The sequence below is a fragment of the Eurytemora carolleeae genome, unplaced genomic scaffold, assembly GCF_000591075.1.
Source record: "Eurytemora carolleeae unplaced genomic scaffold, Eaff_2.0 scaffold2034, whole genome shotgun sequence".
In the NCBI taxonomy this organism is placed as follows: domain Eukaryota; kingdom Metazoa; phylum Arthropoda; class Copepoda; order Calanoida; family Temoridae; genus Eurytemora; species Eurytemora carolleeae.
The window spans coordinates 1-15,158 of record NW_019397922.1 but is presented as its reverse complement, the minus strand read 5'-3'; the positions used below and the strand labels follow the sequence as shown (position 1 = coordinate 15,158).

The 15,158-nt window shown below is 33.9% G+C and overlaps 3 protein-coding genes across 3 annotated transcripts in view; all 3 read left to right on the top strand.

Moving 5' to 3' along the window:
* The window catches only part of LOC111716332 (serine/threonine-protein phosphatase CPPED1), a 6,648-nt gene extending 4,639 nt beyond the window's left edge, over positions 1-2,009 (top strand). Inside the window, exons 5-8 of the mRNA XM_023491770.1 lie at positions 453-498; positions 682-808; positions 1,502-1,580; positions 1,690-2,009. Of these exons, the coding sequence (XP_023347538.1) occupies positions 453-498; positions 682-808; positions 1,502-1,580; positions 1,690-1,752 (315 nt within the window). The 3' untranslated portion in view covers positions 1,753-2,009. The remainder of the gene's footprint in view (positions 1-452; positions 499-681; positions 809-1,501; positions 1,581-1,689) is intronic.
* A 257-nt stretch (positions 2,010-2,266) lies between these two features.
* LOC111716330 (uncharacterized) lies at positions 2,267-6,788 on the top strand. The gene is made up of 2 exons (XM_023491768.1): positions 2,267-2,348; positions 3,979-6,788. Exon 2 carries the CDS (start codon positions 4,001-4,003, stop codon positions 6,011-6,013), a length of 2,013 nt encoding a protein of 670 aa, XP_023347536.1. The 5' UTR covers positions 2,267-2,348; positions 3,979-4,000; the 3' UTR covers positions 6,014-6,788.
* LOC111716329 (trafficking protein particle complex subunit 5) lies at positions 6,773-15,083 on the top strand (the record flags this gene model as incomplete). The annotated part of the gene is given in 9 exon segments (XM_023491767.1): positions 6,773-6,849; positions 8,118-8,198; positions 9,897-9,942; positions 10,684-10,740; positions 11,875-11,923; positions 12,588-12,640; positions 12,848-12,916; positions 14,167-14,257; positions 14,989-15,083. Coding segments are annotated over 8 exon segments (507 nt in total), but the record flags the coding sequence as incomplete, so codon positions are not given.
* Between the last annotated feature and the right edge of the window lie 75 nt (positions 15,084-15,158).

The following is a 15,158-nucleotide window of genomic DNA, read 5'->3' as shown; positions in this document are numbered from 1 at the left end:
TTGGCAGGTCAGGGCCAGAACCCCGAAGAATATACCCCCTGCCAGGATGAAATCAAACAATTTTTGAAATATCTAAAAACTAAGATATTTATAGTATTGAGTAGGTTGGATACCATATCAATTGCCCTTAGAAATATTTAAAAAAACAACCTTCCTTATGATCCATGTTTTTTTATTTCGTTACAAAATAAATTTTATAGTTTTTTCTTTAAAAAATTGCTTCCAATTTGCTACTTAATTATTTTTTTGCTGGTGCAAAAAGAATTTGACATTTTCGATAAAACAGTTTCTCCCTTAAAGGAACTGTAAGTGTAATTTTAAGTGACCCTGAATGTAAAGCAGGGGTGTATATAATTCCAATTTTTTTATTATTCCCCCCTAATTTTGTTTTTGATTTCCTTCCCCGAATTCGATAACTAAAAAGACTTAATTTTTTAATATTGATAATTCAGTACAAAATAATCCCTAAAAGGATTCATTTTGAAAATGGTGCCGCAGGCAAATGGCAATGGCAAAAAAATGTATATTGTTTCTTGGAATTCATTACCCATCATTTTTCGTGGGGGGAGAATTTGTGAAATTTGTGAGTAGGTTTGACTATTTGGAACAATTAATGAAAAATAACAGTCCCTTTTTCTTATAATAACAACTTGAAATTTCTTGAAACTTTTAAAACTCAAGAAGAACTATTTTTTAAGGCGGATGAAGAGAAGCAGTACTTTAATCTGGACCCTAGCCTGAAGAGGGAAAAATTGGAGGTGCTTCACGCCGCCGGGATTAGGAAAATATTCTGTGGGCATTATCACAGGTACACAGCAGAGCGTTACAAAATTTCTCGAGTAATTTTTCCGTTATCATTGAATTGGGGAAAATGACTGAGTATGTGGGTTTTAAATTCTCAAAAAAAGCGGGGAATTTTTTTTAGGAATCCCTCCCCCCCCCCCCCAATAATCGAAAATCATTACTCCCCCTTTCTCTAATGGGATAATGCTTGAAAATAAAAGCACTTGTTATTATGGAATAAAGGAATTATGGCGGATTCTACCGCGACCTTGAGGTGGTAATAACCTCCGCTATCGATTGTAATAACCTCTGCTATTGGTTGTAATAACCTCTGCTATTGGTTGTAATAACCTCTGCTATCGGTTGTATTAATCTTTGCTATCGGTTATAATAAACCTCTGCTTTCGGTTATTACAACCTCTGCTATCGGTTGTAATGACCTCTGCTATCGGATGTAATAACCTCAGATATCGATTATAATAACCTTTGCAATCGGTTGTAATAACTTCCACTATTGGTTGTAATAACCTCTGCTATCGGTTATAATAACCTCTGCTATCGGTTGTAATAACCTCTGCTATGGTTGTAATAACCTCCGCTATCGGTTGTAATAACCTCTGCTATTGGGTGTAATAACTTCCGCTATCGTTTTAATAACCTCCACTATCGGTCTTCAGATCTATATTTGATCATTAACATATACTCTTGATATTATCAGGAATGCTGGTGGTTTCTACCGCGACCTTGAGGTTGTAATAACCTCCGCCATTGGATGTCAGATCGGACCAGACCAGCATGAAGGGGGCGTATATCATCTAAATGAGGCGTTTAAATGCTAAAGGGGGCGTTTATTACTGACCTATGTATATACAAATGTGGGCGTTTATCTATCAATTCTCTTTTTCAGAAAGCAGTGTGGATCATGAATACTTTCCTCTTCAAAGTTTCCCAGCTACTGTACAGTTTTAAATAGGGGGGGGGTGTTTATCCCCCTCCCACCTTCCTTGAATATGGAACGATTTTGAAGTTCTGTTCCCAGTGAAATGAACTGCGTACTGCAAAGAATTGTAAACAAAAACAAAGTTTTTTTTACTTTGACTGAATACTGATAATTATGAAAACCTGACTGTACAAAGAAACTATTTTTGTGATTAATTCGTTGATTTTATAAATTTCGCGAGTTTGAACTTGACTCTCTGTATTATATATATAAACCTTAAATTGTGCCTTATTCTTATCCATTTTTATCACGGTTAGTTGCACAAATACTGTACTACAACAAATAACCTATCTTTATATCTAGGTAATTTGATTATTTATTTTTCATTTAATGTCGTCATTAATCATGTTGATTTTGTTGTCGATAATTTGTACTAAGAGTAGAAATCGAAATATTTGAGCTGAAAGAACAATTATTTTTTATTTTTTATTCGTGATACATTTGTTGGAGAGAAACTATTTTTATAATATTAAATAAGCGTAACAATTATAAAATATTTTCAGAGAAAATGGCTGCCAAGCTTTTGGTTTGAGAACGATAGAAAAGATCGTTAAAACATTAATAGGTAAAGACTCAGAAATTATCTTATAAAGTACTCGTTTGGGGACCCAGCTTTGCCTTGAGCTTTCCCAATAAAATTCAACCCACTCGACGTAGAAGTTTTCAACAAGGCTAAACACATTCCCGTGGTTTTGCTGAGTTCTCCAATTAAAATTTGAGGCAAATCGGTCAAGGGGTGCATGAGTTATGATCGAACACCCAAACAATCATACAAACAGAGTATTCATTACTTCGCCTGTTTCAAAATTTTCAAGTGATCAGTGATTTTTAGAGTGAAATTCCGATACATAACGGTATCCTTTGAACCTTCTTCTGGTTTAATGAGTTATCCCTCTTTTTCTATCTTAAAATTGATTTTTTTTCAATTGCGGTTTGTTATTTAAGTAACTTGCGGATCTATGCATAAATAGAGAAAGAAGACAATTGTCAGAATTCAACGCTTTTCCAAACAGAATTGTTGTTCAGATCACGGTTTTAATGTTATCGTTGTGAATCGGATTGCCAATTTATAAATGAAGGATGGCTTGAAATTACAAAAAAAGTACCTTTAAATGAATATTAACCAGAGAAAGAGGACACTTTGAATGCTCGGGTCACTCAAAAATGTTTTATTAGACAATGCAAAAGCCAAGCAGAACCCTAAAACATGATCCAGAACGCATTCTAAAACGATTTTATAAACTTTAATGGTGGTTTAATGGGGGTCAAGAAGGAAAAAATGAATGTTTAAAGGATTTAGACATGTCCGGGCGGGAATAGACCATCAAGACCCCAAAACTGGTCGAAAATATTGAAAATAGTTGAAACTGGAAAGTATGCTTGCCAGACAGCTTAATCTATATGCTTTTTACATTGTAAACAAAGTTGTAAAGCAAGATTTGAAAATGTTAAATTTGTCCCAAAGTCTACTTAGGACCAAATGGATGACATTGATTATGGATCTAAAATGTAAATCAAAACCAGAAAATCCTCAAAAGTCCTTCCTATATTCAATACTCAATCTCTCTTTTCTTTTGATCGCTCTTAAAGAGTTTAAAACAGACTCTGATGGATCAGGTTTTAGACCACTTGGAAAATTTTCGTGCTGTGACTATTGAAGTTGATATTCTTTCAGAAGAATGCTCCTTACATTATTAGAATTAGTTAATAGTAAAAATCTAGAAAGTTTTCCTACAGGTTTTCTTAAGAGGACCTGTAACTTCATTTCATAGCATATTATCTCTAGCATATTAGTTTACAAAAAGTTTTCCAAAAAATCATAGTAATTTTTGTTGCTAAATAAAATAGCTTTTTTTGTTAAGTTTTGAATCTCTTCCATTTTCCCTGTTATTATAACATATTTTATAGACTTTGTGTGTAACCCTCCCCCCTCCCCACTGTTTCTTTCTTCATTGTCTATTTCTCGTCTCTTTATTACAATACCTCTCCATCTATCTACTTCTTTTTTTCAACACTTTCTCCTTCATCTTCATTTGCCTTCAATTTGTTATAAATTATTATTGTTCTATTTTGATCTAATATGCACATATCGGCATAAAGGTCCTTTCATTTAAAACAACCAGTGCAGTGGTTAGAATGTATATAGTCAAATATTGTTATCTGTCTCTAAATTAAACCTTCATTAATAATTTTAGGTTAAATCAAGCAATATCTAAGATGTCCAAGTCTGAAGATATCTCTGATTTACCTGGAAACCTGGCCAAGATGTCTAAGTTTGATGATATCTCTGATTTACCTGGAAATTTGGCCAAGATGTCTAAGTCTGAAGATATCTCTGATTTACCTGGACATTTGGCCAAGATGTCTAAGTCTGAAGATATCTCTGATTTACCTGGAAATCTGGCCAAGATGTCTAAGTCTGGAGATATCTCTGATTTACCTGGAAATCTGGCCAAGATGTCTAAGTCTGAAGATATCTCTGATTTACCTGGAAATCTGGCCAAGATGTCTAAGTCTGGAGATATCTCTGATTTACCTGGAAACCTAACCAAAATGTCTTTATCTGCATCTAAAGTAAAAAAGAAGAACTACACCTTGAACCTAAAGATCAGCTACACCAAATGCTTCTCCTGCAGCTATGAAATTGGTTTCTCCAAGGATGCATTGGTTTGTAACTGTAGTTTACATTGGTACTGTAGTACACAGTGCAGGGATCAATGTAAGGATACATATTGCCTAGAAAGTTGTGAACTTTACAGCTGTACATCTCTAGACTCATTCTATTCAATTATCCTATATTTTTATGACACTGAGACTCTGAACATGGTTAAGGAGTACATTAGTTCTCAAGAAGGAGTTTCCAGGAAAGATATGAAGAAGTGGGCTGAAGCAGGGGACTGGAAAGCTGCTCTGGTCATAGGTTTAACTTATGAGTTCAGGTTTGTCTGTGACTGGGATGAATGTGAGCTAGCAATTCGTCCTCCCTTCATGAAGAGCCGACCTTTCAGTCACAGAAAAGCTATAAAATACTACAACATGGCTGCAGAAGAAAACTCTGTTGAAGCATTTGCTGGATTGGGAAGGTTACTGGATATTCAGAAGGTTATGGAACGGAAACAGAAGGATTATCTTATTACCAGTTCATGCAGGTTTAAGAGTTCTCAGATGCTTCTGCACGTCTTGTGTTTCCAAGATCTATTCAGCACATTATCATACATCAAGGACATCAAGCAAAAGTATAAACAAGGAGAAGAAATTAATTTACCTGTTCCTGGGATTACAGGACTAATTCTGTTCAGATTAAACCTTCTTAATGATTCCAGATCTACAAACAGTCTTATCAAAGAACTGCTACTCTTCCCCAGAATATCAGAGGTTTATTCTTTTCTAAAATCTTGTAATCCTAAACCTAGGATAAGTAGTTTTTCTTGTAATAGTAATCGTAATACTGATGGTTTGTCCAGACCAGTGGAGAACCTTATCTTTATTCAGAAGGCTAATCTCTACAATGAAGAGGGTAATACTGTAGCTAGGATAGATCATGGAGTAAGGATGGATGCTAAGGCTGTATTTGATCAAGGATATTTACAGAGACTGCACCATGAGCAGCCAATGTATTGCTGTGAGCATGGTTGTAAGAGTATTGGGAACACCTGCCCTTTATGCGCTATTGCGGCTAAGAAGAGGATTCTGAGTGTTTATGAGAACAGTTTTCTCTTCAGTAGCGATGAATTCTTCAGTTGTTTATTCTACAGTGCTATCTTTAATCTGGGATCAGGATTGAAGAAACAAGATTACTTCCGGAATTATGGAAAATATGAGATCATAACTGTTATCCGTTTTATGGCTCTTCAGCCCATGGATCTACATCCTCTACAGCTTGCTAAGGATCCCAACCTATACTGGCCAATTGTTCACTACTATGGGTCTGTGTACTCTGCGTTGAAGGAAATCCTGGATGAAAAGACAGTTGACAGTATCTATGAGAATTTCCCGGAGTCTACTCCTCTGCCAAAGAGATTAAATATAGTTGATGAGGAACAGTTTGTGATCAAATGTGGACACAACCCCTGTGTTCATCTTGACTGGGAGTTCAAGTTCAAGAAATGCTCCAGGTGTGAGTTGAGACGCTACTGTAGTCCAAGCTGTCAGAAGTATGACTGGAAACTACACAAGAAGGAATGCTTTCGCCGTCCTGGAATGGAGAATACAGATGCAGAGGTGGATTAGATCAAGACAGAGTCCTGTCATACTAGGTACCTTGAGTTCGTGTACTTCCTGGATCCTCCTTATTTTAATATATGGAATTATCTAGTTTTCTAGTAATTTTGTTGAGTTAAAGGAAGGGGGGGGAGTCTCGAAATATAACGGTTTGATCAAGGTTGGTTTCCTCGGAGAGAGGGAGATTTATTTTCTCAAGTGATGGTCCCCAGGGCGTCTAAAGTTTTCAAGTTTTCAAGTTTTCAAGTTTCTATAGGTTTTCTCAAATTCGTCACTAATCCATAGATAAGAATGCACACAGAAGTTTATGTGGATCCTGTTAATAAGTACCGTTAACAATAAAGCATTTATAAGATACGATTGAATAACTTAAATGTTAACAATGTTTTATATTATAAATATTCTTACTAGTGGAGGATTATTTGAGAAATTGAGGGGGCCAGTTATCAGTACTAAAACAACCTTTTTAACTCCTGAAATAAATATCCGTTTGGTTACAAAAATTTGTTGTTCACTGCAAAATCATGAATTTTAAGCTTTTACTATTTTGTAACGTGTTCACTGCACAAGTTGTTTATGTTTTGTCGGAGATCTAAGAAAAGTTGGGTTTGGGTTACCGGAGTATAATTTGGACAAAGACAACCTTACAACGGAGAAAGATTATAAGGGTTTATGGTTTACAAATTTGTATATCTAGTTATCTTTGTAAATTCTTTTTTTTAACATTGTTTTTATATCGTAATGTTAAAGGACAATGTAATTATTATGATTATTTATTTTCAGATTTAGAATATAAATGTAGATTTTGATAAATCCGATTGATTGATATTGAGTTTATTAAAAAGGTCAGTTGAAAACTAGAGTACAATTACAAATATCCATACATTCATCCTTGCTTATTAAAGAGTTTTTTATCCTAAACTTTAATTTAATTTTACATGACCCGACAGCAATTATACTTTTAAAGAAAATAGGTATTTGGGGAATATCCCAGATTCCCAGGCATTTGGGGAATTCCCGAAATTTCCCAAATTCCTATAGGAATTTGATGGTGGTATATTTTTTAGATTTTGGAAATTTCTCCAATTACTGAATATTTGGGAAATTTCCCAAACCTCTAAGTATTTGGGAAAATTCCCAAATAGCTAGGTATTTGAGGTATTTCCTAAAATTGAAAAATAAAACACCCTCAGATTCTCTAAGGAATTTGGGAAATTCCCCAGATTCTCAGGCATTTGGGGAATTTCCAATTTTGACTATTTTTTAATTGGTGACATTCCCTCTAATTTTAAAAGGTACATACTTATAAAGTCAAACGTGTAGATACAAAGATAGTGTAATTTATTTTAATTTTTAAAAATCGGAGTATACATCGCTTGTCTTTTTTAAAAGTATTTATTGAGAATATCAATATCAATATGCATTTAATAAACTTTTTATGAGATATATAATTAAAGCCTTGTGTCGTTAAAATGAGGTCAATAACTCAATTAACAAAAAAAAGTTGTTGTCATTTGAAAAATTTACATCTTCTTTTACTTTTCTCTTTGCCGATGGTTCTGGTTTCCTTAAATTCTTCAGCAATTTACAGCAACCTTCTTCTGTCCATATAGAGCTCTTAAAGTCGTTGGTTTCAATCAAACAAACTGCTCTAAATGTCTCCAAAACTTCAGATTTAATTTGGAAAGAATATATATTCCTTGATGATTAACAATACAAATTGAAAATAAATTTGGGACAACACATATTGAAAGAAAAGGGTCACTGCAAAAGAAAATCAATTTGATGAGTTTTTAAAATGAGATTTAGATTAAGACCACATAAATTTGAAAATTTCAAGTGCTTATTTGCACTGAGAAATGAGAAAAATATAATGGATAATTTTTAGCGTTAGCGAAACCAAATAGTTATAAATTAGATTTTACATTACAACAAAGATCTGATTAACATCAGCTGATCTGAAAAATAATCCGGTATAGATAGTGAACTTTTCAAAAAAAATTACAGGGCCCAGCCTTCTATAAGTACTCCTAATTTTTGTTCGCTAAACTTATTGATCACACCTCGTAGATGTATTGAGATTGATTGATTTGATTTGATTTGATTTGATTAGATAGTACTGATAATTGATTGATTGAGTATCTAAGATGACCATAACATCCACCATGAACAACATCTCTGCTCCACTTCTCAGGTGAATAATCCAGGTTCCAGAATCCATATTCTAGATTCTATAATCAACAGGGTTTCCCAAAAAAAGCTTTTTAAACATTGTAGCACTTGCCGTGTTTCAATTAAGATTAAAATTAATATCGACTGATATCAATAAGAGGTACGTAGCACACAAATTAAAGAAGTAGGAACAGTTTGAAGTTTGACATTTTGGCTTGGTTGACTTTATGAATTTGAATTTTACCGTATTATGTAATTTCAGTGGGGTCTGAAAAAATGCAAATCTTGTGAACAAATCTAAATAATGCACAGTTACTCTTAAAAAATGGAAAAACCTTAGTTTACAATTCAGGAAAAAAATCTCCTTTCTTTTGAGTACCACAAAAGAAAGGACCACAAAACTTTATGCTTGGTCTTGGGGGGGGGGCGTTTGGCGCCCCCCCCCCCTGTAGTTTTTTGTCCTAGCACTCTCATTTTTGACACTAATATCGTGAAAAAGTTATTTTTTTTAATTCATAGGGTTGGGTACAGGGCGGAAAAAAGTCCGTGGAAAAAAAAATATTTAAAAGCCCATATCTTTTCAGTGACTAAAGCTACAGATCTTAAAACTATATTTTTTAAAAGCCCATGATAGAAACATGTGTCACACTTCAATACTTGTTTAAAACATAAAAAATATTTTTTTTAATTTTTCTGAACATATTTTTCAACCCTCTCTAGCACCCAAACTCTAAAAGTTATCGGTCAAAATTTTTTTCAATGAACTGGCCTTGACAAATTGGGCTATACACATGCTTTTCAACTCTATACCTATTCTATTTTCTAGGCTATACATAGATTCAGACCCCCCCCCCCAGCCTTCATAGGGTTAATGGAGTTTAACGGCTAATTTTACCACGCAAGTCATCCTGCATGCTTTCAATTGTCATATCATTATTTTAAATCATTTTTGTGTAATTATAACCCCTTATTCTAATCTATTGAAATGAAATGTGAATGCAAAGATAATTTTTTCTTTTACCTATCACAATGACAATATTTCTTTTCAACCAAGCCAAAATGTCAAATTTCAAACTGTTCTTACTTATGCCAATTTTTGTGCTACATTCCTCTAATTGATTCAATCCATCGGAAATGCGATTTCAAAATATTTAAAATATTTATTTTTATTTTGGGTTTTCTCAGATTATATATTCCTTATGAAGTATGCGACACATAAAACCTAGGATGCTCATTTTAGGAAAGTATATATAGAGTGTTTGGTAAAGAATTATGGTGACAGAAGTTTACGGAATTTTGAAATTTTGTTGAGCCAGTTGTGAGCCATGATAAGCCGGTAGCTGCCGACCATAGCAGTGTTGATCGTGATGTACTGTTCGAGCGGATCATATCATTTTTGGGACTGAGTCCTAGTAGCTATTTACTTTTAGTAATAGTTTTAATTCAAAAATTTTCAAAGATCGTTTTTTTGGGATGCCACAGATGCTAGATTCCAGATTCCAGATTCCAGATTCCAGATTCTAGATTCCAGATTCCAGATTCCAGATTCCAGATTCCAGATTCCAGATTCCAGATTCCAGATTGATGGCCTGGATCCGGATTCGGATCATAATACGATGGATCTAAAGCACTTCTGATTTCTTATTATTACAGGGTCCTTTACAGATTTCCTTTTCTTAATAGAATCTAAAGTAAATAAATAAAAGATACATTTTTTTAGGTCTAAGACAAGTATTCTGGATAAATCTTTAAGCCGCGGAAAGCAGGTAGCATTCCTTCATAAACATTTTTTGCTACGTGAAATTTGGTAGCGGCCAAACGCTCGGGCCCCTGCCGTGTCCTAGCCGCGGCGTTTGGCTCCCTAGCCTGTCTTAGCCGCGTCGTTCGGCTTCTAGGCTGTCCTAGCCGCAGCAAGCGGCTTAGAAAGTGTCTTAATCTACCCTAATCCTAAAATATATACTAATCTCTCTCTTCTTATAATTCATTGAGGCATGCGCAAGTAACTGCTTTTGGCCGTTCCCTTCTGCTGATGTACAGAAGTACTTCTTAAACTCCCATGTGATTTAAAACAGTATACAGTTTTGTCTCTGAAAAAAGTATGTTTGGAGAAACTCCAAAAATGTCAATAAATATGGGGTCGTCGATGAAACATTTTGCTCTAACATGCTGTTTTATCCTGCAAAATGTACCACGACCATGATTCTAAACAATTATCATGTTATTATGTCATTTATGCATTACATTTCTTAATGCATCTTCTGAACAAATATTTGTATGGAACAGCGGAAGTTGCACATTGCTTGCATGTCGTCTTTCTACTCCATTATATTTTGGTGACCATCCTAAAAACCTTTTTGTGGGGGGCTATGGTTTTTAAAAAAACCGTTCATTTTTCTGAAAAGTTGTACTTTTTTGTGTGGGGGGGGGGGGGTAATTTATTTACTATGCATTTTGTTCAACTGAGTCCTTTTCACACAAAAATTTTCATTTTTTATTTGTTTTTTCAGGAGGTTAGCCTCTCAGCTTTTGCTCTTCTTTTCTCAGAAACCGTTCAGTATTGCCAGGTAATAACCAGCATTGCCAGGTAACGAATATTTGCCAGATAATGAAAAGTATTGCCTGGTAAGAAAACAGCATTGTCAGGTAACGAACATTTGCCAGTAAATAAAAAAAATATTGCCAGGTAATAATTAGTATTGATAGGTAATAGACAGCATTACCAGGTAATGAATAATATTGCCAGGTAATTAAAAATATTGCCGTGTAACGAAAAGTATTGCCAGGTAATAATCAGTATTGCCAGGTAATAAACAGTATTGCCAGGTAATAAACAGTATTGCCAGGTAATAAACAGTATTGCCAGGTAATACACAGTATTGCCAGGTAATACACAGTATTGCCAGGTAATACACAGTATTGCCAGGTAATACACAGTATTGCCAGGTAATACACAGTATTGCCAGGTAATACACAGTATTGCCAGGTAATACACAGTATTGCCAGGTAATACACAGTATTGCCAGGTAATACACAGTATTGCCAGGTAATACACAGTATTGCCAGGTAATAAATAATATTGCCAGGTAACGAAAACTATTGCAAGGTAACAAACGGTATTGGCAGGAAACAAAAAGTATTGCCAGGTAATTCAGTATTGCCAGGTAACAAACAGTATTGCTAGGTAACAATCAGTATTGCCAGGTAACTCAGTATTGCCAGGTAACTCAGTATTGCCAGGTAACAAACAGTATTGCTAGGTAACAAACAGTATTGCTAGGTAACAATCTGTATTGCCAGGTAACTCAGTATTGCCAGGTAACTCAGTATTGCCAGGTAACTCAGTATTGCCAGGTAACTCAGTATTGCCAGGTAACTCAGTATTGCCAGGTAACTAACAGTATTGCCAGGTAAGGATCAGTGTGATATTGCCAGGTAAGGATCAGTATGATATTGCCAAGTAAGGATCAGTATATTATTGCCGGATGACGGTCACATTCAACAAAATTGCCAGCACCCACACTCATATCAAAATATTCAAACAAGCTGGAAAGTGCAAACTAATAATCATTTTCTCCTCAAATCATAATGCTAAGTAAGCCAGGCTTCAATTTTATATTAATAAAATCATCTTGAAATTGCAGAATGGAAGTAGCCCACTGACAGCCCTAGAAGTCTGATTTTATTGAAATATATTTTAGGCCAGATCTAACACAGTGCCTGAGCTACAAGCAAAACTGCATGATTTAGGTATAAACCTAATGCAATTTATAAATACTTACTTGAGGATGATAATTATGTATTTTAAGAGTTATGTTATTTTTAAAGGGGCTGTAAGCGTTATTTTAAGTGACCCTCCATGCAAAGATGGCAATGGACGATTTACAACGGTACCATAGAAACCTTAATCTGATCAAAAATGTGGAAATTACGTCGTTATTTTGACTCGAAAAGTGGTTAATTCTGATAATTTCTCCATTGTTTCTCACAAGTAAGAAATGCGCTAGTCACTTTCAAAGAGAAGCCTCAAACGTAAAAAGAGAAATGAAACATTGATAATGGATATATAATTCATATTTTTCAGACAACGCTTTTAATGGACCATCCAAGTGAATCGGGCTGTGCCACTTTAGCATGCAGAGTCACTTGAAATTCCTCTGAAGGTCTCTGTAAAACGATTTTTTTTGTTTTCCTCTGCACCAGCAAATGTTTTAACTAATAAATATTTTACTGAAAATAAAATCAAAATATAGATGGTTTGGGCAGGTCGGAGCTAGAATCTTAGTTCTAGTTTTATATAATATGTTGTAGGTTGGCAGGTCGGGGCTAGAATCTCAGTTCTAGTTTTTATATAATTGTAGGTTGGCAGGTTGGGGCTAGAATCTTAGTTCTAGTTTTATATAAAATATTGTAGGTTGGCAGGTCGGGGCTAGAATCTTAGTTCTAGTTTTATATAATATATTGAAGGTTGGCAGGTCGGAGCTAGAATCTTAGTTCTTTTATATAATATATTGAAAGTTGGCAGGTCGGGGCTAGAATCTTAGTTCTAGTTTTTATATAATATATTGAAGGTTGGCAGGTCGGGGCTATAATCTTAGTTCTAGTTTTATATAAAATATTGTAGGTTGGCAGGTCTACCTACCTACCTACCTACCTACCTACCTACCTACCTAGTTATTGAATGTGTTGATGATGGTTAAGTCTACCCTATGGAAAACATTGTTCGGGAAGGAAGCAGATAAGGTAAAAATACCAAATATTCTTCTTAAAGGGACTGTAATCGTAATTTAAAGTGACCCTCTATATTAATAATTGATAAACGTTGATAAACCTTGTTGATAAAAACTTTAAAGATGTCCTTAAATTTGATAATTTTTAATTGTGGTTACTCTACAAGAGTGATTTGCGGATATTTGCCATGAAGACAAAGAATGGATTGTATACAATTCTACGCTTTCTTTTGATAGAGAAAAATACGATTATATTTTATTTCGGAATTCCGTTGCGCGGAATTGCACAGAATTAATCGGCTCGCGCAAGTAAATTCCACTTGCTTTTGAAACCCTATTTTAGCTTTCAGGGTTAATGTTTAAATCTTTAAGGTATTTTGTACAGGGTGTCCCACATCAAATTAGACCGCCTCAATGGGTCTAAATTACGATTTGGGGGACAAATCAGAAAACTTAAGAAGAATGAATCAGTTTAAAAAGTTTAATAAGGCTAATAGAAAATTTTGTTGGCAGAAAATGCTAGATATTTTGCGTATTATTTGCGTATTTTGGCGTTAAAGGTTGTTGATAATCTAATATGATATGGGACGCTCTGTATGTCTCATAGATTTATTTTTCATACAATCTGTAAAAAATGTTATGCCAGTAAAATTTAAATGAGGGACAATAATTAAAATCGTCGAAATTAGATACAACATAGTTTTGCCAAAAAAAAACAAACTTTCAAATTGCACAAAAAATGCAGCTATGCAAAGATATATTAATATATTAAGCTTGAGCATGCTAAAACTTAATATATAGTTAAGATATATTAATATATTTAGCTTGAGCATGCTAATGATGATGAGAGAAAATATTATATATTAAGATACATTAATATATTTAGCTTGAGCATGCTAATGATGATGAGAGAACATATTATATATTAAGATATATTAATATATTTAGCTAGAGCATGCTAATGATGATGAGAGAACATATTATATAATTAAGATATATTAATATATTTAGCTTGAGCATGCTAATGATGATAAGAGAACATATTATATAATTAAGATATATTAATATATTAAGCTTGAGCATGCTAATGATGATAAGAGAACATATTATATAATTAAGATATATTAATATATTTAGCTTGAGCATGCTAATGATGATAAGAGAATATATTATATAATAAAGATATATTAATATATTTAGCTTGAGCATGCTAATGATGATGAGAGAACATATTATATAATTAAGATATATTAATATATTAAGCTTGAGCATGCTAATGATGATGAGAGAACATATTATATAATTGAAAAAGAACCCCTGGTGAACAAGTTCATCTCTGTGCCAAAAGACAAAGGTAATAGCAAAAATATTTTTAATAAAATTTGGTTATTTCAGTCAAAATCAATTTTTTGATGGGTTGATTGATTGATTGATTGATTGATTGATTGATTAATTGATTGATTGATTGATTGAATGAGTGAGTGTAATTGATATTTTTTATTATTTTTTACCATGAGATCAAAATGTTGGTATCATAAAGGGATTGTAAGCATAATTTCAAGTGACCCTCTATACAAATATTGCCATGTTCGATTCGCAACGGTACCCTTTAAACATTTATCTGTTTTACCGTCTTTAATTCTGATAATTCCTATATGTTTTCCTGCAATAGAAATGCGCAAGTCACGTTTGAAGAGAAGAGAAACAATTATTCAAATTATCAGTTTTCAAAATTATAACATTATCAGACAACGCTCCGCCTGTACGATCTAACCTAGACGTTGGATTCCCAAATCTAAATCTAAATCTTTGAACCGCCGGTTGTTATTTCAGCAACCTAGCTCAAATTCAGTTAATTCGGTTTCAGGAGTCTATAGTTTTTATCCCATGAAGCAAAGTGCTATCCCGTATAAAATGTGTTCTATTATGATTGCCCATGAATACGTTTCGGTCGATAGAATGCAGAATTTTCAATTAATAATAATAATAATGATTGATTATTAATGTTGTTTTTTATTTATACGTTTTCGTTTAGTAGTTAGTTTTTAGACTATAAATTTTAGTTTAAAATATTTGTTTCTTCAGGGAGCTTGAACTGTGCTTCGTTTATGGCCGGCGTTATTGAAGCTGTTCTTGAGGGAGCCAACTTCCCAGCTAAGGTTTCAGCACATTGGCATAAGGTAAAAGGGTGGTGTATTTTTCGACCTACGCAAATCCGCTATACTCCACTTCTGACCTACGCCAAATCCGCTATA

Excerpts from the sequence above, each read along its gene's own strand:
- LOC111716330 (XM_023491768.1), top strand. The coding sequence starts at position 4,001 with ATGTCCAAGTCTGAAGATATCTCTGATTTACCTGGAAACCTGGCCAAG.